The 26,893-nt window shown below is 41.2% G+C and overlaps 1 protein-coding gene across 1 annotated transcript in view; it reads right to left on the minus strand.

The window, feature by feature from the left end:
- Positions 1-2,239: 2,239 nt before the first annotated feature.
- Positions 2,240-26,893, minus strand: part of VILL (villin like) — a 119,069-nt gene continuing 94,415 nt past the window's right edge. Inside the window, exons 15-20 of the mRNA XM_040352794.1 lie at positions 25,959-26,104; positions 24,454-24,598; positions 22,623-22,811; positions 18,083-18,151; positions 14,636-14,920; positions 2,240-4,241 (exon numbers count right to left, since the gene is read on the minus strand). Of these exons, the coding sequence (XP_040208728.1) occupies positions 4,128-4,241; positions 14,636-14,920; positions 18,083-18,151; positions 22,623-22,811; positions 24,454-24,598; positions 25,959-26,104 (948 nt within the window). The 3' untranslated portion in view covers positions 2,240-4,127. The remainder of the gene's footprint in view (positions 4,242-14,635; positions 14,921-18,082; positions 18,152-22,622; positions 22,812-24,453; positions 24,599-25,958; positions 26,105-26,893) is intronic.

Raw genomic sequence — 26,893 nt, forward strand, 5'->3', positions numbered from 1 at the left:
ATCAAGATGTTTTTTTGGTAATTGTGAGATGAGCCTTTGTGTTCTTTTTGGTCAGCAGTTGCTTTGGCCTTGGAACTCTTCCATGAATGCCACTTTTTGCCCAGTCTCTTTCTTATTGTTGAATTATAAACACTGATCTTACCTGAGGCAAGTGAGACCTGCAGTTTTTTAGATGTTGTTCTGGGTTCTTTTATGACCTTCTAGATGAGTCGTCATGCTCTTGGAGTCATTTTGGTTGGCTGGCCACTCCTGGTAAGGTTCCCCACTGTTCCAATTTTTCTCCATTTGTGGATAATTTCTCCATTTCGCTGGTGTCCCAAAGCCTTAGAAATATCTTTGTAATCCTTTTCAGACTGATACAATTTAATGACTTTGTTTCTAATCTGTTCTTGAATTTCCTGAGATTATGGGCATGATGTGTTGCTTTTTGAGATTTTTTTAGCGTGCTTCGCTTCTATTTAAGTGATTTGTTTAATTCAACAGGTCTGGCAGTAATCGGGCCTCGATGTGGCAAGTGAAATTTAACTCGGCTTTCCAAAAAATTCTAATTTCACAGTTATTTAATGATTCAGCAGGGGAGGGGGCAATTACTTTTCACAGCACTGTAATCAGGTTTATCTTCACAAGGTAGTGTCACATTGCCAAAGAGTAATAAACATTGATTGTTGAGAATAACTGTCCCAGAATGTGACCAGACAACAAATAGGGGGTGCTGCTGGAGGCTCCAGCTGCATCCTCTCTTGTAGTACACCGCTGGGAGTGCTGGCAAGGACAGTGCTCATCTCAGCTCCAATCATGCAAAGGACAAAAAAAAGCACATCACTGCAAGACCCTGTGGATATGTGAAATTACAGCCTCATGCCTAGGCTCCAGCCAAGCTAAGCCATGCCATGTGCTAATGCATTTCACTCTGGGGCAAGTCAAAAGAAAGCAAAAACCTGACTGTTATTTTTAGTTTTGGACAGTGCAAAAAAATACAATTGTGAGTTAAGCTTTAACCAGTTGGGCATAGTACACACACCTAAAAATAAATAAACTAATTGAACTACACAGGGTGTATGTAGTATGCCCTGTACATCTATTAGCTCATCTTCATGTTCAGACAAGAGAACATGACTGGATGATAAACTCAGCAGAGCTTCCCCCTCATTTCAGATCTTCCCCTCAGAGCTAAAATGACTGCACTTCCAATGCAAAGTGTATTTGCCTTTAGTAAATCAACCCCATAGTGTGGTAAATCATCACTTTGTTAAGAATACCCAATTAGGTACAAGGAGCATAAAATTAACTGGTCTAGATCACATTTAGTTCTGTAAAAAGGGAAATGGACTCTCAAGAGTGTAGGTAAGTTGATGTGGAGAAACATACTGCAATCAAGGACTATCTCCTGGATCTCCCCTCCAAGCCAGAAACCCCCAGGAACAGGAAAACGTTTGGAAAGGCTGTTCCTTTTTATTCAAGTGATAAACAGGCTCCTTCAAAAGTGGAATGAGACACCTATGAGTGTCAGATATGGACAACATCCTAAACCAAAAGGAGTCTCTTCCTTGAGAGACATGGCATTGTATGGTGGTGGCAAGGACTGGGCTGCCAATTGCCCCCATATTACATGAACCTACAGAAAAGTGACCTGGGAGGAGTATGTCACTATTTGCAAAGTCTGTTCCAGCCTGACCCTGCCAAGCTTGGCTCAAACTGAATGGGGAGTGCTATGTATACATAGTTATGAAAAACTAATAGGCAAGAGAGCTTTTGGCTGGAAAAACCGGACTTGTGTATGCTTCCTCGCAGTTTTTCCTGACAGGAAAACAGCCGGGAATCCCGGAAAATAGAGAACCTGCTCCCTATTTTCCCGGCATTTTTTTTTTTTCTTCGCCAGATCTACTACCTTCCTATGGGAAACACTGCAAGGCAGTGCCAATGGAGCATACACACAGCCAGGATTCTCAGCCAAAGCTCCATGGCAGTTTTCCTGCTGGGTTCTCAGCTTTCCCCTCGGTTTTCTCGGCTGACTTTTTAACGTTGAGAAAACCAAGCTTGTGTACAGGGAGTCCGCTCTCTGAGGCGTTTCCTTTTAAAAATTATATTTTGATAAAATCTTTTTCATCAGCTGTGTAGAGCATAATGTAGTGAAGTGTCTGGTGTTATAGGGCACATTGCACACACCTTTATACTATCATATGTCGTAAAACCGTTCTGTTTTTGTGCACTTCAACAAAAAAGGCAACACCAAATAATGAACTTTTGGAGTGAGTTTAATAGATCACACGGAATGATTAAACAATAAAAATAAAATGCTATTTAAAAATTACACCTTGGCACATTCTTCGCTGTATCTTTTCTACTGCCCCCCTTCAGAAGTTTTATAGGTAATGAACAAGACTACAGCAAGTAGGAGAATAATAGTAATCAACATCTTGGCAATGGTTATGTTTATTGTTAATAAACCTTTAGTGATGTTTAAAAAAAAAAAAAACATTGGATGGAAAAAATGGCACCAGTGTACGTAAATTTCAATGACAAGCCATTTTATAATAATTCCTCTGCATATTCAGAATTACAACAAAGGCTGAGTAGGAAATATTGGCCCTGGAGACATCGGGATATGTCAGAAACTGTATTTTCATGATAGTACATGCTTGCTATGTTTCTATCTCTCCTATTTAAAGAAGTGGTATGGCATTATTTTTCATTATGTTCTCCCAATTTTGCTACAAACTTGTGTGTCTTGTCGCTATATGAGGCTTCATTCACATCTATGGGTTTTGGTGAGGTGACATACATAAATCTGCTTGCCTCATCTTTGGTTCAGGGAAATGTAACTTCCATGGGCATGAATGGAAGCACACATAAAAAAAAAAAAAAAATCTTTAAAAACACCACAGCTAAATAAATGAGCTGTAAATACAAAGTACAGAAATGGCGAATAAACAGCCAGAATCAAAATTTTCTATATTTTACTGCAATAAAAATAAAATTGAAAAGAAAAAATGCCACCTTTTATAGAATTTATTTGCCATCCCTTTTTTGGTTAACAAAGTTGGCAAATAGTCTTGCAAAAACTGGAAAAATCTACATTTCAGCAGAAAATAATAAGAATTTCTTACTTTATAATCAGACCCTTTTTTGCTGTATGAGGTCTATAAAGAAAATCTTTACCAAAAAGGTTTGTATTTTCTTGCTGTATAATACCGTATAAATATATATAGACTTACATTTTTTTTTTATTGTTTATATTAGTAAATTGTCTTTTCAAAACTCAGATCTTCATGCTCTATTGTTTTTTGATCTCTAAGACCCCTTTCACACTGGGGCGTTTTTTTTTAGACGCTTTAGCGCTGAAAATAGCCTCTGCTAAGCGCTTGAAAACCCGACTCCCATTCATTCAAGTGTGACTTTTCACACTGGGGCAGTGCGCTTGCGGGAGGTTTCCGAAAAGTCCTGCAAACAGCATCTTTGGAAACGCTGTATTTAGCGCTCCCAATACACCCTGCCTATTGGAATAAATAGGCATCGCTTCTGAAGCGCCACAATACACCCTGCCCATTGGAATGAATAGGCATCGCTTCTGAAGCGCCACAATACACCCTGCCCAATGGAATGAATAGGCATCGCTTCTGAAGCACCTGATGAAAAGCACTTCTGAAGCGCCACAATACACAAGTTTTGGTGTTAAAAGCGCCCAAAAAGCACTGCTTAAACAGCGCTAAAGCGATGCTAAAACGAGTGTGAAAGGGGTCTTACAGATAATCAAACATTAAGCTATCTAGGTGTATTTATCCTCACAATATAAACAGCTTGGAAATGTGGCCTTGTTGGGAAGGGTTAACGTGATGACGAGAGGGAGATGGGGCACTACATTGTTGTGGAAATGTCAAGGAAATCAGAAAAAAAAGGTCACATTATCTAAGTTTGCAGATAAGCTATCCTGGGGTAAATAGGGTGATGGGGGGAAAAAAAAAACTCCAAAGGTCACAGCTCCTGAAAATCCCTGAATTTATAGAACCCTAAATAAATACAAATCACGGAATAGAAAACAGGAATGTGCTCATCTCAGCAGATGCATGGATAACTTTGGAAGTAAGATGGTTCTTGACGTCTCCTCGTAGATGGCAAAGAATACAGATTTAAAACAGGCCATGTTGTTTTTTGATATTTTGCTGCTTCCATTTGGGTAGCTGGCTGAACTGGGCTTTAGGCATCCCAAAAATATTGGCAAAGTCACTATCAGTCAAGTACATCTGTTAAAAGGAACACAAAATATGAATTTATAATTTGGGAATGTAACTGGCCTTTATGTTAGCATGCGTGTAACTTTATTTTATATTTAAAGTCAAAATAGCTGTTAGCCATTTCAAATGCTGATTAACCACTTCCATACATGGCACTTACGCACCTTCCCATTTGATCACCTCTGCGATTTTTTTTTTTTGCGCAACAACTGAAAATTTTGAAAAAAAATTAAGTTTTTATTTTTTTCTATTAATTTTTTTGTAAATAAGTACGTTTTCTCTTTCAATTACGGGCACTGATATGGCGGCACTGATGGGCACCGATGAGATGGCACTGATGGACATCAATGAGGTAGTACTGACGGGCACAGATGAGGTGGCACTGATTGGCGGCGCTGGTATGCGGCACTGATGGGCACACATAGGCGGCACTGATGGGCACACATAGGCGGCACTGATGGGCACTCATGGGCAGCACTGATGGGCACTCATGGGCAGCACTGATGGGCACTCATGGGCGGCACTGGGCACTCATAGGCGGCACAGATGGGCACTCATGGGCGGCACTTATGGGTGGCACTGATGGATACTTATGGGTGGCACAGATGGGCACTGATAGGTGGGCACTGGGCATGGATGGGCACTGTGGGGTGGCACTGATGGACACTGTGGGGTGGCACTGATTTACCCATGTTGCCAATCAGTGCCCATTTGTGGGCACTGATTGGCATCTTTTTTTTTTATGCTTTTCTTTTTTTTTTCCCCTTTTTTTGCCCTTCCCTGGTCCAGGGTGGGCTTCCCTGGTGGTCCAGTGTGGCGATCCGAGGGGGGGCTGCGCTGATTAACAATCAGCGCGAACCCCCCCTGTCAGGAGAGCTGCCGATCGGCTCTCCTCTACTCGCGTCTGTCAGACGCGAGTGAGGAAGAGCCATCAACGGCTCTTCATGTTTACCGTGAGAGACTCTTTAACGAGATCGGTGTTGCGGGGTGTCAGACTGACACCCTGCAACAACGATCGCCGCGATGTGCGCCCCCGGGGGCGCGCAGCGTCTCAGAATCCTAAGGATGTCATATGACGTCCAGTAAGGAGTCTACAACCACTTTGCCGCCGTCAATATGTCATTGGCGGGCGGCAAGTGGTTAATAAACAAACATTCTTTTTTGCCCCTAATGCCGCATACACACGATCATTTTTCGGGTTCTAAAAAATTACGTTTTTTTTGTAATGTCATTAAAAACGATTGTGTGTGGGCTCCAGAGCATTTTTCACGATCTAAAAAATGGGCATTAAAAATTTCGAACATGCTCTAATTTTTCACAACATTTTTAATGTTGTTGTTTTTAAGGTTGTAAAAAAAGTCGTGTGTGGGCTTTAACCTCTTGACCACTGGGCACTTAAACCCCCTTCCTGACCAGACCAATTTTCAGCTTTCGGTGCTCTCACAATTTGAATGACAATTACTCCGTCATACAACATTGTACCCATTTGAAATTGTTGTCCTTTTTTTCACACAAATAGAGCTTTCTTTTGGTGGTATTAGATCACCTCTGGGTTTTTTATTTTTTGCGCTATAAAAGAAAAACGACCGAAAATTCTGTAAAAAAATAAAAAAAAAACTTGTTTCTGTCATATTCGCAGGTTATTTCTCACACACAGCATATGCATACCACGAATAACACCCCAAAACACATTCTGCTATTCCTCCCGAGTATGGCGATACCCCATGTGTGCAACTTTTACACGGCGTGGCCACATACAGAGGCCCAACATGCAGGGAGCGCCAACAGGCGTTCTGGAACACCCAGGCCAATTCTGACATTTCTCTCCTACATGGAAAAATCACAATTTATTTGCTAGAAAATTACATAGAACCCCAAAACATTATATATGCGGAGTATTGGGGTATTGCGGAGTATTGGGGTATTGCGGAGTATTGGGGTATTGCGGAGTATTGGGGTATTGCGGAGTATTGGGGTATTGCGGAGTATTGGGGTATTGCGGAGTATTTGGGTATTGCAGAGTATTGGGGTATTGGGGGTATTGCAGAGTATTGGGGGTATTGCGGAGTATTGGGGTATTGCGGAGTATTGGGGTATTGCAGAGTATTGGGGTATTGCAGAGTATTTGGGTATTGCAGAGTATCGCGCAGGGTATTGCAGAGTATCGCGCAGGGTATTGCAGAGTATCGGGGTATTGCAGAGTATCGGGGTATTGCAGAGTATCGGGGGGTATGGCAGAGTATCGGGGGGTATGGCAGAGTATCGGGGGGTATGACAGAGTATGGGGGGGTATGGCAGAGTATGGGGGGGTATGGCAGAGTATGGGGGGGTATGGCAGAGTATGGGGGGGTATGGCAGAGTATGGGGGGGTATGGCAGAGTATGGGGGGGTATGGCAGAGTATGGGGGGGTATGGCAGAGTATGTATGGGGGGGTATGGCAGAGTAAGTATGGGGGGTATGGCAGAGTAAGTATGGGGGGTATGGCAGAGTAAGTATGGGGGGTATGGCAGAGTAAGTATGGGGGGTATGGCAGAGTAAGTATGGGGGGTATGGCAGAGTAAGTATGGGGGGTATGGCAGAGTAAGTATGGGGGGTATGGCAGAGTAAGTATGGGGGGTATGGCAGAGTATTGCTGAGCTGGGAGGGATGGCTGGATCTGTGACTGCAGTTGTCACAGATCCAGCCACAGCACTGCTGACACCCCGCGCTCCCCCCCCTCCTCTCCTCTCGCACTGTACCGAACGGTACAGAGAGGAGAGGGAGGAACCGGCGTCATCAAATGACGCCGGTTTGTTTACAAGTGATCGCTCCGTCATTTGACGGAGCGATCACGTGGTAAACAGCCGCGATTCGCGGCAATTTACCGTGATCCGTGATGCGCCGGGTCTTCTAGACCCGGCGAGCACGGACACTTCCGCGAGCGCGCCCCAGGGGACGCGCAAACGCGGAAGTGCACGAGGACGTCCCAGGGACGTCCTGTCACAGTAACTCGACCGCGCTGTAGCAGTATTTTTGCTATGGCGCGGTCGGCAAGTGGTTAACGACGTGAAAAAAACGCTCAGAAGCAAGTTATGAGACGGGAGCGCTCGTTCTGGTAAAACTACCATTCGTAATGGAGTAAGCACATTCATCACGCTGTAACAGACTGAAAAGCGCGAATCGTCTTTTACTAACACAAAAGCAGCACAAGGGTGGCGCCATCCGAATGGAACTTCCCCTTTATAGTGCCGTTGTACGTGTTGTACGTCACCGCGCTTTGCTAGAGCATTTTTTTTTACGATGGTGTGTAGGCAAGGCCGTTTTAATGATCGGGTTGAAAAAAACGCTTTTTCTAGACCCTTAAAAACATAATTTTTTACATCCCGAAAAACGGTTGTGTGTATGCGGCATTAATGCACTGAAGTTTCAGTTTGCTGGTGAAACAGCTGATCCCCTGAATGCTGTCCTCGACTTGCTGATTTAGGTTATCCCCATAGGATCATGTGAGTAGTCTCTCGGCCAGCTGTGTGCATTCAGGCAAACACATAGCCTATTGCAAGCCACTTCCTTGCTCCTACCTAATGGAGGGACAGCAGCTTCCACCTGAGTGGTCCCTTTGAGACTTAGTGAGCACACTCCCTGACAGGAAGTTCAGGGAAGCTGTGCCAATGGACCTGGATTTAAAACAAATGCTGGTGCCCACATATTCCCCAGTACATAATTTGCTGTATGTTCACTGGGCTGTTTAAAGCGGGGGTTCACCCTAAAAAAAAATTCTAACATTGCATGGAGCCGACCTATGAGACCGACAGTATGCTGTTGTTTTATGTTTTTTTCCTTGCGTACATACCATTTTAGGGCTATATTCACCCCGGCTTCCCCGCGGGAGTGGACGTTCCTAATCACAGGCTGTGATTGACGTGCTTCCGACCGGCGCATACTGCGCGTCATGAGTTGCCGAAAGAAGCCAAACGTCGGTGCGCAGGCGCCGTATAGAGCCGCACCGACGTTCGGCTTCTTTCGGCAACTCGTGACGCACAGTATGCGTCGGTCGAGAAGCACGTCAATCACAGCCTGTGATTAGAAACGCCCACTCCCGCGGGGAAGCCGGGGGTGAAAATAGCCCTAAAATGGTATGTACGCAAAAAAAAACAAAAAAACAACAGCATACTGACGGTCTCATAGGTCGGCTCCATGCAATGTTAGAATTTTTTTTTAGGGTGAACCCCCGCTTTAACGTCACGTGTATTCTTTATTAAGCCTGGAACCATTTAATACTACTCTAATTTGTATTGTGACACTTTTTCTAAAGACTGTATTTTGTAACTTAAACAGCAAGAGGGCGCCTGGGTCAGTGTGATAGTAAAAGCAAGTAACACTTTATTCAGATACACTTACATAAAAATATCTTGCAAGCTGCACACATGGTGGATGAGGATCACCAATCAAGCAGTCAGCCGTCACAAGGGATGAGAAGAACACTGTGGGGATAAGCTCAGACCTACCATATGGAGGTGTCTAACCAGAAACGTCTCTGTGACGTCACCGACTCGGCTGCTGCTCCGTGGAATATCTCCTAAATGGTGCATGTTTAGGAGATATTCATTTTATCTACAGGTAAGCTTTATTAGAAACTTAAGGCTCCATGCACACTGGAATAAAAAACGTTGCTTCTACAGGAGTTTTGTGTAGAAGCAACTCAATGTTATACTTTGTGTCCATACACATTAGGACGTTTACAGGCATATTGTTGAGAACAACGTTTAGAAGCAGGAAAAAAACCTTCTCATTCGCGTTTCTGATTGGAGCTCACTGGCAGAAAAAACTTAAAACTCTCCTAAACTCCGCAGATTGACAATGCTGCTGTCTAAAGCCCCGTACACACGGTCGGACTTTTGCCCAACCAACTTCAAAATCCGGCACTTTTCGTATTTGTCCGACCGTGTGTACGTTCCATCGGACCAACTTTTTTGGCTTCAATCGGACAAAAAGTTGGGTCTGTGAACGGACCAACTTTCTGTTCCGAAAAGTCCGATTGTGCAAAGTGCGACCGTGTGTACAGCAAACCATCGGACTTTTGGACAAAGTACAAATGCGCATGCTCAGAACCAATGTTAAACTCAACCAACAATAGCAGAAGTTAACCAAAGGGTGGCGGTAAAGAGCAAGTAAAACCACGTGATGTTGGGAAAGTGTTAGAAAAGTTTGCAGAAAAGTCCGAGCGTGTGTATGCTATGGGTGTGATCGGACAAATCAATTAAGACAAAAATCCAAGGGAAATTTTGTTGGATGTCCTACCGTGTGTATGAGCCTTAAAGGTGGCTCTGTTGCCTCTCCATCCAGAGTGGAGACGCCCTAAACCAGGAAATATGTTACTAGCAGGATTGCCAGGTAAAGATAAAGGAAGAAAATTAAAAGAAAAATAACTGATGCAGTTAAATTATTGGTAAGCTGCATCATAATAATTGTTTGTTTTCACATATCACTTTAAATTGGTATTACATCTAAAACAAACATTTATTAAATTGAAGCTTACCAGTTCTTATGCCGCGTACAGACGGTCATTTTTTGTGATGAAATAAAATGACATTTTTAAAAATGTCAATTAAAATGATCGTGTGTGGGCAAAATGTCATTTTATGTCTTCTGAAAAATGACAAAAAAAAAATTCGAACATGCTCGAATTTTTTATGTCATTTTTTAAAATGTCATTTTTTGTGTCATAAAAAATTATTGTGTGTGGGCAAAAATGACGTTTTAAACCCGCACATGCCCAGAAGCAAGTTTTGAGACGGGAGGTAAAACTACCATTCATAATAGAGTAAGCACATTCATCACGCTGTAACAGACAAAAAAGCATGAAACGTCTTTTACTAACAAGTAACCAGCTAAAAGCAGCCTCAAGGCGAATAGAACTTCCCCTTTAGAGTGCCGTCACTTTGTTCATCATTTTTCAAAATGATGGTGTGTATGCTACATCGTTTTTGAAAATGAAGTTTCAAAAATGTCGTTTTTTTTCATCACTTCAAACTTCATTTTTTTTCCATCGCAAAAAATGACCGTCTGTATGCGGCATTAGATGTGGTGGCTACATTAGTTTTCTTTTTTTATGTATTTTCCTTTATTTTCGCCTGGTGATTTAGCCAATAGGTCTGTTTTCAGCTTACTTTAACAGACTAAGCTGGCCAGATGAAGTGTTAGTTAGAGGGTTGAGATAAACCATTTAACACTTAGGAGTTCTTACAATGGTTCATTTATGTATAACATGTATCCCAAAAGGAAAAAATAATTGGTTTGCTGTAACTATAAAGTTTTGGCTTGATTTTAGGACTGCTGACTTGGAATCAGTTAATGATGGTGAGCAAACAACCCAATTGTTGAAGTGAACCTGTGTTCACAGCAGACAGGGTATTTTAATGCTCAGCCTTCCTCCTGCATTTGCTCACCTTTCCTTCACTCTCCCATCACATCAATGCCAAGAATTAACAAAAATGCCAGAATTGGGATCATGAGACTCATTCTTTGCCTTCCATTGAACACCACCTGAATGTGATCATTGGCCCAGTAATGACACATGGGGGTAGGGAGCGTGTCCTGAGCGAGCTTCATCTGGTCCAACACAGGGGTTCTTGATCTTATTTCTGGGGGTGGGGAAGGCAAGTATAAGAAGCGGCAGGGGTTTCCTTTAACCACTTAAGCCCTGGACCATTTTGTAGCTAAAGGACCAGGCCACTTTTTGCGATTCGGCACTGCGTCGATTTAACTGACAATTGCGCGGTCGTGCGACGTGGCTCCCAAACAAAATTTGTGTCCTTTTTTCCCCACAAATAGACCTTTCATTTGGTGGTATTTGATCACCTCTGCGGTTTTTATTTTTTGCGCTATAAACAAAAATAGAGCAACAATTTTGAAAAAAAATCAATATTTTTTACTTTTTGCTATAATAAATATCCCCCAAAAATATTTTAAAAAATATATTTTTTCCTCAGTTTAGGCCGATACGTATTCTTCTACATATTTTTGGTAAAAAAAACGCAATAAGCGTTTATTGATCAGTTTGCGCCCAATTTTTTTTTTTTTTTTTTACTAGTAATGGCGGCGATCTGCGATTTTTATCGTGACTGCGACATTATGGCAGACACATTGGACACTTTTGACACATTTTTGGGACCATTGTCATTTTTACAATGATCAGTGCTATAAAAATGCACTGGTTACTGTGAAAATGACACCGGCAGTGAATGGGGTTAACCACTAGGTGGCGCTGTAGGGGTTAAGTGTTCCCTAAGGCATCATTCTTACTGTAGGAGGGCGTGGCTTGCTGTGACACGTCACTGATCGTGTTCCCGATGACAGGGAACACGATCAGTGACAGTGTCAGCGAGGCAGAACGGAGAGATGTGTTTACACACATCCCCCCCGTTCTATGTCTCCGTAAGACGATCGCGGGTATGCCCGCGACAACTGCTTCTTAACTACTTGCCGACCAGCCGCCGTCGGCACAGAACCCCTGTGTTGGACCAGGTACCTTGAAATAAGGTGGCCTAGGGCACCTTAAATTAGGGTGATGTTTTTTATATTTTGTTTATTTTTAGGTTATTTTTACTTTTTATCATCACCAGTATGTGAGCTAATCCTCAGGTGACATGTCTGATTGCCTGCATAATGGCATTCATGAAGATATGAGGACATTCAAAATATGCCTGTATTAATTGTAATTTTATTTAATATATTTTTTAAAAATATATTTTTTAGATAAAGTTTAACTAATATCAATATAAGGGATGTTATATAATGTAATGTTTTCTTTTCCTTTTTGGTCCTGACTGATTTCCCTATCTGGGTTCCAGGGCAGTCCCGCTTGGAGTCCTAGATGGCGGTAGAGAGCAGTCATAATCAGCGGAGTGTAAGGTTGGATGGCTGGTGCCAGGTTATCAGGATAAACATTCCTGACTGATTGCGGATTGTAGATCTGAATAATGCATCTAACATATTAGTTGCAGTTAGGGAGTAGGTATGATTATGCTATATATAATCCTGACGCCTAATACCATATTTTTACGAACTTTAGTGTGGGCACTTTTACCCCACCGAAGATGGCGTCTGTGATTGCTAACATTGTGAATATGGAAATGAGGCTCAATTCGGTCTATGACATATTGCGCAGTATAGCGGGGGAGTCTGTTATTATTAGGTTTTGAGTAGGGTTTATTGCCCAGGGGTGTAGCGCCGCACCGCCTAGTATGGGCAAATTGACCATAACCAAAATGGCGATATTGCTGCTATTGCTCCGCTTTCACAATGAGGTGCAAACATTTATAATTGGTGAATCACTGCTATGCCCTACCCCGATTGAAAAAGTCCTGTTGATGACGAAACGCGTCTGGAAGGACGTGCAGTGACGTCACCACGCTGAGGAGGAGAGTTCCTTGTATGCCGGCCGGCTATGTACGATTTTAACGCTGTTTTTACTTCTAAATGCTGTAAGTACATTTTGATCTTTTAATAAACGCCCATTTGTCACAGAGTTACGCTATGGTGCATTTTCTTTTCAAATCTTTTAATGTATGCATCGGATGGTGACAATATTTGAGCGGTTCCGGATATCTGTTTCTGAGGGATCTTGTGAAATACCAAAGGCCGTGGCTGGGCTATAGCCATCTGCTCGGTTGTGCTTACCTTCTGGTAAGCGGCCTCTCATTATTGGTGAAGGGTCCCCTCTTTTTATGCATCAAGTCACTGTTGGTGGTGTGGATTTGTTCCTGGATTTTTTCCTAAGAAAGTGCTAAGGAATCTCCCAATTGAGATCTGGGTTAACCACTGTACATCAACCCCACTATATGGACTGTTTTTTATTCATGATTGTCCAGTATTCGTTTAACCCTGTATGGACTTGACACTTCCATATTGTTATTATTCACATTAATACATGTTCATTGTTTATGGCGCAGCTTTGTTTCCAATTTTCTATGCCATTTGTTGTATCGCACGCCAGCTGCAGCCTCTTAATATATGTTTAGTTTAATTTTAGTTTAATTGATTATTTGCACTAAGCGCATTTTTTTCCCCGCATTTTTTTAGTAATCCAATGCATTTTTATAGCACTGATCGCTATAAAAATGCCAATGGTCCCAAAAATGTGTCAAAAGTGTCCAATCAATAAATGCTTATTGCGTTTTTTTTTTTTTTTTTAATACGTATCGGCCTAAACTGAGGACATTTTTTTTTTATATATATATTTTTGGGGGATATTTATTACAGCAAAAAGTAAAAAATATTAATTTTTTTCAGAATTGTTTATAGCGCAAAAACAAAAAAACGCAGAGGTTATAAAATACCACCAAAAGAAAGCTCTATTTGTGGGGAAAAAAGGACACCAGTTTTGTTTGGGAGCCACGTTGCACGACCGCGCAATTGTCAGTTAATGCGACACAGTGCCGAATCGCAAAAAGTGCTCTGGTCTTTGATCAGCAATATGGTCCGGGGGTTAAGTGGTTAAAGGGGAAGTACAGGTACGTCCTTTTGCCTACCCGCGCCATGCCGCAGACGTATATGTGCGTGCGGCGGGCAGCAAGTAGTTAATTAAAGTAAATCTGAGAAAAAAATCTAAGACTTATGCCTCGTACACACAATGAGATTATCGGATGAATGACCGTCCGTTTTTTGTAGCATGCTAGTCTCCATATCAAAAATGAAGAGGTTACTAAAGTTCAGAAAATCCTCGTACAACAATAAAAATTCAGAAGGGTTGTCAATAAACGAAAATGGTACGATCTGGTATCGTACAATTTTTTTTTTCCGTGTTTGTCCAATCAGATAATATCAGATAAACTGTGGTGATCGGCTTTTGAAAGCTCTGTAATAACCATCAGATTATCGCATTATGGCTTGATATTTTCATCTGATTTTCTGATCGTGTGTACAGGTCTTTAGAAGCTGTGGAAGTTGTCTTTAAAAGTGAACTTGTTGTGTTGCCTGAATGTCAGACTAACGCAAGTATGATCATTACACAACTGCCAGGTAAGCTATAATAAGGCTTACCTGTAGGTACCTTGAATATCTCCTAAACTTGCAAACTTAAAATAAACTTGAGATATTCACTGTATCCACATGTGCCGATGTCATCGGCAAATGCGCACTAAAGAAACAGCCCGCTCGTGACGTTTCTTTAGTAGCTGTGCCGTGACCGAAAGCTCCAGCGTGCAAGTGACGTCATCGCAGGGCTCTGGCCAATCACAGGCCGCAAATCCAGAAAAAACTCTGGGACAACAGCTTTGATCTAAGGTAAGTATTTCATAATGAGCTAGTATGAGATGCATACTAGCTCAGTATGCCTTTGTCTTGCAGATTTTTTTGTTTTGTTTTTCAGAGTATACAACCACCACGGAGCTGTTTATTTTCCTTTTGATCGAATTGTACTCACCTCTTTTTTTGCTGGGTCTACTCCATCAGGCAGGTCCTCAGTATTTTTGTTAATGAGTAGCTCTTTGTTGAATACATTGTTTCCATTGCTTTGTGGCAAAGCCTCTGCTACAGAGTTGCTGTTGCTGGGGGTGCCATTGGTGGCGGTGTGGTTACCATTGCTGATTGGCGGATTTACATTCCTGTGTGACTGATACACTGGGGCTGCCACATTGCTGTTCTCTTTTTTTGCTGGAACGCTGGCCTTACTCGAGCTGTTCGCATTGATGTTTGTGTTTTGGAAGTCCTGGAGAAATGAAATAATGTTATAAGTGTGTATTAATGTTTTATAAAAGCATTTGTTTGTATGCTTACTATGTATAATATGTAGTTGAAGGCAGCTATATTTGTTCATTACAAAACACAGGCTCTGCTTTCTGCTTTGCGCATTACACAATGGTTTCTGCTTCATCTCACAGTGCAAGTCAATGAGCCCAATCACACTATAGCACAGTGCATTGAGGTGCATTGCATTACACAGTCAATTCATTTTGAAAGGCTATCAATACTTCTTAATGCACAAAAATAGGGGGTGCGTGCTTTTTTCAGTACAGGGAAACTGAATTCAGAAGGCATATCGAGAATCATTTGTGCTTTGCGTTGCTCTATAACTCATGTGGTTGCTCTCTACCGTATATGTCCTGTTGTAAAGTATGGACCAGCAGGAGAAACCAGTGCATGCAACTTGACCCATACAGCTGGTCAAATACATCTAACACCTGGGCAGAAGCAAAGAGCATAATAAAATAATAGAAGTAAAGATAACAAATGGGGAAGCAGAAAAACAATATAGTATCCTCTATTACAGATGTAACGGTACCCCCGCAGGGGCTGACAACTGATGTATCCTACCTGTCACCCTGCCCAGCCTGGCATTTAATTCTAAGTCAGTCTAAGACATGTACAAGGTCCATGTTCTTGTTTTTGTTTGTTTTATTGAGGGAATTTAACTTGAATGGTGTAAGAGAAATATGGGATGCCCAGTTAATTGTATATCAATCAATTGTTGAATTGTAGATCAATTAATTGGGACAAAGTATGTACACATCACTACTTCAGTCTCCTCCATCTCTTTCTTTGCTTGCAGACTATTCCTCTTTCTTCCTCCTGCACAACTCTTAATCCTTGGACCGGCTGGCACATGTAAGGTTAGGCCTGACACTGGCTCAGCCACACCTTAGCAACTGCCCTTTGCAGGCAGGGACTGCGGACCCCTATGGTGTAGCAAGAAAATAGAAAGTCTCCAGTGCTAGCTGTCCTACAGATGGACTACTGCTCCCAGTCAGCCCTCTTCAGGCCCTGCCAGCCCACCGGGCTGCAGCTGCCCGACTTCACTGCCCATGACACTACAGTCCACTCCACTGGCTCTACACCCATCCCAGACTGCATGCTCCCAGTCCTCTCAGGTGTGCCTCCCCAGTCCTCCCGACTGTGCATGTCACTCCCCAGCCCTTCTGGCTGCAACGGGTGGTCCTTCCTGAAGACTTGCTTGGCAGTACTAGCTCCTGCTGCCCTCCTGCTCCTCCTGTGTCTCCTTTCTAGAATCTTCACATTGTCTGGAAAAGCTCAATCCTACCCCTGAGCTCCAGGTCCAAGGTCACACCCCCCCAGACAGGGGATTTCCCTTTAAAGACCCCCGACAGCCTAGTACTGCATATCCAGTTCTTCCACCCGACAACTCCTGTCCAGCTTGGCTGACCCTGGGTATTTAAGGAGGCCTGCCCCCTGGTTGGGGATTGGTCAGGGCTCCTTAGAACACCCCAGGCAGCTCCACCTCTCCTCCTCTCCTTCTAGAATCCTCTAGAAGAAAGAGGGAGGTCTCAGTGATGTTGCCTGTGAGTCACCAGCTGCTGCTTTGAGCCACTCCCAGCCCACACAAACCAAACAAACTGCCTTAATGTACCTACTCTTCAAAACAAAAATCCTATTCTAACATCAAGGTAGAGAGTGCTACACAGATATACTTTAACATACAAAGTGACCTGTACTGGCAGTGTCACTTAAATCCTTTAGTTGCCAATGGTGTGTCAAACACAACTTGGCATTGAAAGGTTTAAAGGATAAGTTCACTTTTTAAAAACATAAACTAATAAATGTGCATTTTTTGCAGGTAACAAATGTGCATTCATTTTAATTTGTTTTTTTTGCAGAAGCCTGGAAAGCATCGTACCAACGATCAGCAGATCACTGGTGTCATGCAGGTCTCCTACACACTGTCAGTGTATCTGCTTCCCCATACTTACCGTAGGAGTAAGCCGATACTCCCTGCTCCCTGACAGAAAGACTCGAACTACCACAGCGCCATGGTAGTTCATTGAGAACTACAAGCCAACAGCCGCTAAGGATGTCAGGGCTTGTAGTTCATTCACACCCAGAGCTGTGTGTCTGAATGACGCGGCCGTGTGGGCGGTGTTTATAAACAGTGAACTTCTCCCCGTACTGGTGCCACAGGGAGGGGGCAGCGGGTGGCGGTTGCAGCACTGAGAACATGTTACATGTTCTAAAAGGTAAACTTATCCTTTAAGAGAAGCTCTTGACTGTGTTTTAAGATGTGAGCTTGTTTTAAAATTATTTCTTGCTGTAATTTAGATGTGATATTTTCATATTCTTCCCCTTTAAAGGAAATATGCAGCAATGTTTCCATATTTGTATTTTATTATGGCCTGGAAAAATAAAAAAATAAATAAAAATGTAGGTGAATATTACATAATAATATTATGTAGCGTTCTTTGCAGCCAGCAGGTGGAGGGCTAGTTGTCTTTTTACATGATTAGCTCTACTGAAACCAACTTGTTTACTGAACTCAGTATGCCATCACAACAGTAGCTCATTCACTTCTCAGATGGCAAATTTGAAGGTGTCAAGCTTTGTCTGCTGTACTGTCTATTTCGCTAACCCATAGCATTTGTGTGTCATTTCTTGACAAAATGTAGTTTGGTGCATATAATGCTCTGCCATGTTTTATAATAAATGCTGTATTTACATTTGTCTCTGCGGGCTATTCCTCATGGCAGGTAACTTAAGATTTCACCACACTTTTGAAAGCTAATTTTATTGGCTGTAAAGGTGCCTGATCCTACTGTTTGTTTTTAGGGGGTTGCAGGGTAAAATATGAATATGGCACTTGTATTAAAATGATAAAGTTTAAACGTTTCATAAAAATATTCACAACGTTTGCGAAGTGTCTTTTCACTTGAAATTCATCCTAAGTGCAACCTTATATCTCCAGTATCCCCGCAAGAAACATTCTGCTATGGTATAAGGGATTTCAACAGAGCGCACATTTCCACATCTAATTGCTAAATAAAGACTGTATAAATTTCTATATGTTTTAGCCTGCTCTACAACATTGTAATGTTTTTCACATATGACACGACCTTCAAATTTAATGGAGTTCCAGAAGACTTACCACACTTATCTGTGAGATAGCTGACACATCACCCAAGTTCTTCTTCATATCTTCATATGACAAATCAGACTGATGAAAAATAGACCAATATAAAATCAGATAAACATATAAGGTATATGTTGAAAAAAAAAGTTTTGGAAGAAAAAAGCCCTGGGCCGCGCACCCTGGATCAAAAAATACCAAATTAATGAAATAATAGTTCATATATCTAGATATATATCTATATATACAGTACAGACCAAAAGTTTGGACACACCTTCTCATTCAAAGAGTTTTCTTTATTTTCATGACTATGAAAATTGTAGATTCACACTGAAGGCATCAAAACTATGAATTAACACATGTGGAATTATACATAACAAAAAAGTGTGAAACAACTGAAAATATATTTAATATTCTAGGTTCTTCAAAGTAGCCACCTTTTGCTTTGATTACTGCTTGGCACACTCTTGGCATTCTCTTGATGAGCTTCAAGAGGTAGTCACCTGGCGCAGCACCCCATCACTATCCTTCTTGGTCAAATAGCCCTTACACAGCCTGGAGGTGTGTTTGGGGTCATTGTCCTGTTGAAAAATAAATGATGGTCCAATTAAACGCAAACCGGATGGAATAGCATGCCGCTGCAAGATGCTGTGGTAGCCATGCTGGTTCAGTATGCCTTCAATTTTGAATAAATCCCCAACAGTGTCACCAGCAAAGCACCCCCACACCATCACACCTCCTCCTCCATGCTTCACGGTGGGAACCAGGCATGTAGAGTCCATCCGTTCACCTTTTCTGCGTCGCACAAAGACACAGGGGTTGGAACCAAAGATCTCAAGTTTGGACTCATCAGACCAAAGCACAGATTTCCACTGGTCTAATGTCCATTCCTTGTGTTCTTTAGCCCAAACAAGTCTCTTCTGCTTGTTGCCTTTCTTTAGCAGTGGTTTCCTAGCAGATATTCTACCATGAAGGCCTGATTCACACAGTCTCCTCTTAACAGTTCTAGAGATGTGTCTGCTGCAAAAGGTGGCTACTTTGAAGAAACTAGAATATGAAATATATTTTCAGTTGTTTCACACTTTTTTGTTATGTATAATTCCACATGTATTAATTCATAGTTTTGATGCCTTCAGTGTGAATCTACAATTTTCATAGTCATGAAAATAAAGAAAACTCTTTGAATGAGAAGGTGTGTCCAAACTTTTGGTCTGTACTGTGTATATATATATATATATATATATATATATACATACCGGTATATAGATATATCTGTATATATATATCTATATATATAGATATATATATACACACAGTATAGAGCAGTCCATAACAAGACCAAAACTAATTACTCCCCCTAAGGTGGGACTTTGAATTGGCCAAACACTGATATATAAAATGATATTAAAATAAAATGATATTTTAATGAAAAATAGTACACATGACTACAAATGTAAACATGCATCAAAACCACAGTGTGCATGTGTATAACAAATATACATAGACAATACAATACAGCACATATAACACAAAAACTCTCCTAAAAAGATGGTTCCCTAATACCAGACACGTTGGTTTCCCTTATACCCGACACGTTTCTGGTGTTTAACCGTCATCAGGGGTCAAAAGTAGGGAGCAGTATGGTCGTAGTTCTTTTTAGCTCAATTTGAGTGGTCTCATAAGCACAATCTTATGATTACAAAATATGAAGGTAGAGTTGCATCTGAGCGTCGGTCCAGCCCTGGTTATGAAGGATCAAAACCCAAATATTGTGGTTGGGATAATGAGCAGCGGCGTCCAAACCCAAAGGCGCAGTATGAGACAAAATGGGCTCAGCAGGTAAAAGTTTAGTAAACCCGGGACCTTAAATAAGGTAAACCCCAATGGATCTTTAACCCAGGAAGGAGTCCTTTTGTGCCTGCTACGGTCAAAATGAACCCGCCGTGTCGCCGTGGGCAGTTTTGTGAGGACAAAGTGGCGTTTCCCCTAGTATAAGGTGCCTGGCCTATTCAAAGTCCCACCTTATGGGGAGTAATTCTTTTTGTTCAATATTCTAGGGATGCTGTCAATACATTGATTTTAGTGAGATGGTGATCACTTCCTCTTTTTCAGTAACAAAACGAGGAACTAAATATAAATTGTGTGCATCAAATAATGATAATAATAACGTCCAAAAAAAAACAACACCAAATTTTTAAATCCAAGCTAAAGTGGAATATTCTTAATTGCTGTGAGGAATAAGTGCCATCTTCCCCCAGTAACTAGGCACACATCCTACTCACCAGACCACTCTAACACCCATTACAGGTAGTCAAATGAGCATGGGTAAATGTGAAGATGTATCCTCCAGTAATACGGCCCTCAAAACAGTAAGTCCCCCAACGATAGTGTTAACATAAATCAAAAGGAGAAGCGAAGACTTCTCATAGTGTAATATGTAACAAATGTATTCCATAAAAACATGTAGCATTTACAGTTCAGTAAACTTAGATCAGCCCATAAAAATGAGCAGGCACGTTGATTGCGTTCCACCTGCGCCCCAGATAGATGGCGGAAGTGACGTGTCACGCACTAACCGACCCTCTAAATTTGTTACATATTACACTACAGTATGTGGAGTCTTTTCTTCTTCTTTTGCTTTATGTTAACACTATCGTTGGCGGACTTACATCTTCACATTTACCCATGCTCATTTGACTACCTGTAATGGATGTTACAGTGGTCTGGTGAGTATGATGTTTGCCTAATTACCGGTGTTAGATGGCACTTATTCCTCACAGCAATTAACCACTTAAGACCCGGACCAATATGCAGGTAAAGGACCTGGCCCCTTTTTGCGATTCGGCACTGCGTCGCTTTAACTGACAATTGCACGGTCGTGCTACGTAGCTTCCAAACAAAATTGGCCTTCTTTTTTTCCCCACAAATGAAACGTTCTTTTTGTGGTATTTGATCACCTCTGCGGTTTTTATTTTTTGCGCTATAAACAAAAATAAAGTGACAATTAAAAAAAAATGCACATTTTTTTACTTTTTGCTATAATAAATATCCCCAAAAAATATATAAAAAAACTATTTTTTCCTCAGTTTAGGCCGATACGTATTCTTCTGCATATTTTTGGTAAATAAAATCACAATAAGCGTTTATTGATTGGTTTGCGCAAAATGTATAGCGTTTACAAAATAGGGGATAGTTTTATGGCATTTTTATTAATAATTTTTTTTTTACTACTAATGGCGGCGATCATCGATTTTTTCTGTGACTGCGACATTATGGTGGACACATTGGACACTTTTGACACATTTTTGGGACCATTGTCATTTTCACAGCAAAAAGTGCTATAAAAATGCACTGATTACTGTGAAAATGACACTGGCAGTGAAGGGGTTAACCAGGAGGGGGCGCTGTAGGGGTTAAGTGTGTACTAAGGGAGTGTTCTTACTGTGGGGGGGTGTGGCTGTGCATGTGACGTCACTGATCGTCGTTCCCTAACACAGGGAACAGACGATCACTGACAGCCACACTAGGAAGAACGGGGAAGGTTTGTTTACACTTACCTCTCCCCGTTCTTCCTCTCTGTGACCCGATCGCGGGACATCAGCGGCGATCGGGTCCACGGGTCCCGTGGGCGTGGTCCTGGAGGACAGGACCGGGTCGCGAGTCACGGCTGGGCATCTTCAAGGGGACATACCTGTACGTCCATGTGCCCAGCCGTGCCATTCTGTCGACGTAAATAGTCGTGCAGCGGTCCTTCACCGGTTAAGAATACTCCACTTTCACTTGGATTGAAGAATTTGGTGGCGATTTTATGGACTTTATTGTTATCATTATTTGATACAAACAGTTGTGATCCATGAGCACGGTATCGAATTTATATATTCGTTTCTTGTTTTATTTAAATTATATGCCCACTATTAAGGAGATTTGAAAAACAGTTTGTGTTGTAACAGCGTACGGGGAAAAGAACAAAGATGGAGTCAGTGAGCTGATTTACCCCAAGTCTTATTCTATCTAATGGGAAATCCAACACTGGTGACTGCCCCACAATCATTTATTGGTTCTCATCCCACCCACATTTTAGGTTTCTTCTACTTCTGGTATATGCTCAATGATGCATAACAAATCAAACAATTCAGTCTTAGCTGTTTCCAGACACTTGCTTGTTACAGATTTATTGTATATTAAGTTATTGTGGTTATAGATTGTGTGTGAGCAAATGTGTGATCTACCACAGGAACACTGTTTTTGCATACACCTTTGTATGTACGTACCTCCAAAAAAATTATTTGATAAAAAAAAAAAAATAGAATAGTGGAACCCTGGTGTAATGGCCAAGAAAGGAGTGCAGACCTGAAAACTGAAATGTACAGATATTCAAACTGAATTCCCCAGTAGATTTAGGAAACCATCAGAAGATTTGAATCTCCAGCACCAGTTTTTATACTCTCCTATTTATGTCATTATGTTTTTTTCTGTATTTTTATATGCTGAGTAACTTCTGCTGCTGATATTATTACGGTATATAAAAAACAGAAATGGGGCCGATGAGGTTACTTACACTCCACTTATGAGAGTCCCAAGCATCAAACCAGCCAGTAAATGTTGGGGGTTCATGTCCTTGTTTCACTGTAATTATTGCTGTGGACAGGTCACGCCCTGCGGGGTGAGATTTCAGATACTCTTTGGCACTGTTAAGTGATTCATTCCTCTCATATTCATTGGAAGATTTACCAATCCAAAGGAAAATCTGTTAAAAGAAGAAAATAAATGTAAAATATTCCATTAGGTTATTTCCATAAACCAGAAAGTCATATGATCACAGCTAGGAATGTTAATATTGAGTGCCAATTCGTTGTCTATTACTGTAATGCAGATATGTTTGAATCAGTCTATGTACAAATCAAGGCAGAAGCTAAATTACATTAGAACCCTCCACTGCTCTCAAGCGAATTCTCTTAGGCCGCGTACACACGATAGGATCGCCAGAGGACAACGGTCTGAAGGACCGTTTTCATCAGTCCAAACCGATCGTGTGTAGGCCCCATAGGTTATTTAACCTTCAGTCAAAAAAATGAGAACTTGCTTTAAAATTTAACCGATAGGTCAAAACCGATCGTTAGTATGCAAAAGCATCGGTTAAAAACCCGCGCCTGCTCAGAATCAACTCGATGCATGCTTGGAAGCATTGAACTTCCTTTTTTTCAGCACGTCGTTGTGTTTTACGTCACCGCATTCTGACACGATTGTTTTTTTAACTGATGCTGTGTAGGCGCGACGGACCATCAGTCAGCTTCATCGGTTAACCGATGACAACGGTCCTTCGGACCGTTCTCATCGGATGTACTGATCGTGTGTACGAGGCTTAAGAATTGTACATTGACAATGGGAAACATTAACTACTATTTAATATCTGGGTACACCTTACTGCTGCCTGAGAAGATCAAATTGCTGCTAAATCTAAATAAAAAATAATAATTCCCAAACGTACTAAAGTTTCTAATTTTTTTTTTTTTTTTAGAAAATGTGTGGCATTATTTTAACCAGAGACCTTTTTTTTATTAGGATATTTTGGGGAAATTTCTACTGTTATTTCTTATCATATTATGTGCTACCCACAGATTAATTTGCCAGGCCATAAGTTAGTTTTTTTTTTTTAAACTTTTATGTATTGTTAGTTGTGTTTGTTCTGTGAAAACGTCATAAAAGCTGCATATGTTTATGCTGAATTTGTATTAGTGTACTAATTTAAATTGAAAAAAAAAATTGTCAGGATAACTAATGTGTCATGTTGGAACAATCATCAGAGGAAGGAAGCAGCAGACAGAAATAACTGAGACAAGTACACATTATAGAAGGACATGCTTTGTTCACATTTCACGTCTGAGTTTAACAACCACTTTAGGCGCTATTTAGCATGTTTTAAGTGGATTATTATATTGAAAGCTTTTATGAGCAGTGTCCTCCTAGCCCGCTTGTATTGTAACTGTACTGTCTCCCTTTGTATTGTAAAGCACTGCACAAACTGTTGGCGCTATATAAATATTGTATAATAATAATTAATAATTTACAGCCAATTAGTGATTCTAACTTTGGTAGCACTCCTTATTGCCATATAGGCCACCAGCCAATACTTGCCCAGATTCTGTCTCTGTATGACCCTATTACAAGACCATTGGTGGTAGCAAACCAACTATGAAATTATTTTATTTTGATTAGCTGTGTATTTAGAGAAAAATATAATTTTGTCCCTTTTTCTAACAGTGATGGATGTGATATGCATACAGTATTTGCATCATAAATCACAATGACAAGAATGGAGAGGGTTGATCTGAAGAAATAAATGTAGCATGCTGATTAGTGTCTCACTGGGGGCAGAGCATGTCACTTACCTCTTCCCAGGTATCCAGTAACATAATATCATCCTCGTCAAGGTCACTCTGAGCGAAGTCTACCACCTCTGTCATGATGAACCGACCCGTCTGATTGGAACACTCAAAGAGGCGGGGCTTATACTGCACCACAGCCTCCTGGAATCTAGACACACCAAACAAAACATTAGGGCTTTGATCAAGTACTAAAAACATAATAGCAAACTTTTTAAATTTTGGATTGCATAAGGAAGGATTATAACCCCTATTAGATTTTGGGGAGATCTCCCTTCACTTCCTGTCCTATAGCCAAAACAGGAATTGAGAGGACATCCCTGCAAGTTAAGGGAATCCTTTGGGCCCCCCAGGTCATCAGAACTAGTGTCTCCATTGTAAGATTTCCCCACTATTACTTTTCTGGGGACAACCCAAAATTTAGGATTTTATTTTAACCACTTAAGCCCCGGACCATTATGCAGCTTAAAGACCAGGCCACTTTTTGCGATTCGGCACTGCGTCGCTTTAACTGACAATTGCGCAGTCGTGCGACGTGGCTCCCAAACAAAATTGGCATCCTTTTTTTCCCCACAAATAGAGCTTTCTTTTGGTGGTATTTGATCACCTCTGTGGTTTTTATTTTTTGCGCTTTAAACAAAAATAGCGTAAATTTTTAAAAAAATTCTATATTTTTTTTACTTTTTGCTATAATAAATATCCCCCAAAATATATAAACAACATTTTTTTTCCCTCAGTTTAGGCCGATACGTATTCTTCTACATAGTTTTGGTAAAAAAAATTGCAATAAGCGTTTATTGATTGGTTTGTGCAAAATGTATTGTGTCTACCAAATAGTGGATAGTTTTATTGCATTTTTATTAATATTTTTTTTTTCTAGTAATGGCGGCGATCAGCGATTTTTATCGTGCTGTAGGGGTTAAATATGCCCTAATGTGTGATTCTTACTGTGGGGGGGGGGCGTATCCCATATTTCCGATTCCAAATATTTTATTAGGTAGCAATAGGGCACGGGGAAATGTGTGCAGCACCTGAAATTCAACCTCCTATGTGAGATATAATGGGAATGAACATGGACAAAATTGTATGAATGCACAATAACACAACTATTATATATAACGCAGCCTTCAGTGTATTTATGAACACCTTTTCTGGTTTGGAAAATAAGTCTGACATACAGAAAATATTCGAGTGGACTAGCAGATAACAGTATTCTTTGCATTAATGAGAATGGACTTGTCATTGTTGTCAGCCAACTAGGGATCCCATATCGCTTAAATCTTTTCCAGACCTTGTTTTGGTTTGGTTACACAGTATTCACTCCTGTCAGTGGCAAATGGTTATTCTCAACCCTCTAGCTGCTACATTTGCAGGACAGCTGGTTCGGTTGAAACACAACAGACTTACTGGATGGATCACCAGGTAAGGGTAAAATAAATAAAGCCTTAAAAAGAAAACTAATATTAGGATGTATGTAAAGGTGAAGGTAATTATACTGAAAGTGAATTTACCTTTTGTCACTTGAGTAAGGGGCTTTTCCTCCCAGAGCCACCCAGAATTCATTAGGTTCCTGACCCTCAAGGATGGTTTGCTTGTCCTGCTTAGAGATTACATTGGCCACAGTCTTTGCCATTTCTCGCTCATCTCCACTGCAACCCTAAAGAGAATAAACAATATACAACGTGATTTATATGACTAAATTGATATGTTTTGTCACACATTGAGCTCCTTGGAAAGATTTTCATGTGAAGTCACAAAGTAAGTGAAATGTATATGGTTAGCATTAGACATTTGATTTAGGAGTTACAACCATAACGACCCTCTGGAACATTCCGGGGCCTTCACATTTCAAAAAATCACAATTCCCGTCTTCACATTGTCCTGTTCAATAGAATATGACTTTTTTCTCGTAATTCATGGAATTCCTGATATAGAAGATCTACACAATGGCGGTGAATTAGGACACAGGAGGTTTTAGAACTCAGTTGCTAATGTATTCTTGCGCTATTAAGGTGGAGCTTCACCCAAAAGGGAAAGTTCCACTTTGAGGCCCTTTCGCCCCTCCTCTTTAAGAAATACCACTGGGGCGGGGGGGAGTCAGTACCTGGTTTTGAAAGGTACCCACTCCTACTGCCGCTCGGATAGTCTAGGCAAATGTTCTCCACTTCCCCTCCCTCCCTGCAGTTTTCCAGAAGACTGCCGGAAAATTCACAATGCGCAGCTTGCTCATGCGCAATGGCCACCTGGCTGTGAAATGACAAGGTGTCACAGCCGGTCGTCCACATTTGACCGAAGAGTGATGGAAAGAACAGCTAAGGTGAGAACATTGCTAGATCCTGGGACAGGTGAGTGCCTGTTTATTAAGGTTGGGTTCACGCTATCTTTGCATACTGCTCCCAGCAGGGGGTCGGGTGCATCACTGTTCACCGTTTCAGGTCCAATTTCA

This window comes from Rana temporaria, chromosome 5 (assembly GCF_905171775.1).
Source record: "Rana temporaria chromosome 5, aRanTem1.1, whole genome shotgun sequence".
Classification (NCBI taxonomy): Eukaryota; Metazoa; Chordata; class Amphibia; order Anura; family Ranidae; genus Rana; species Rana temporaria.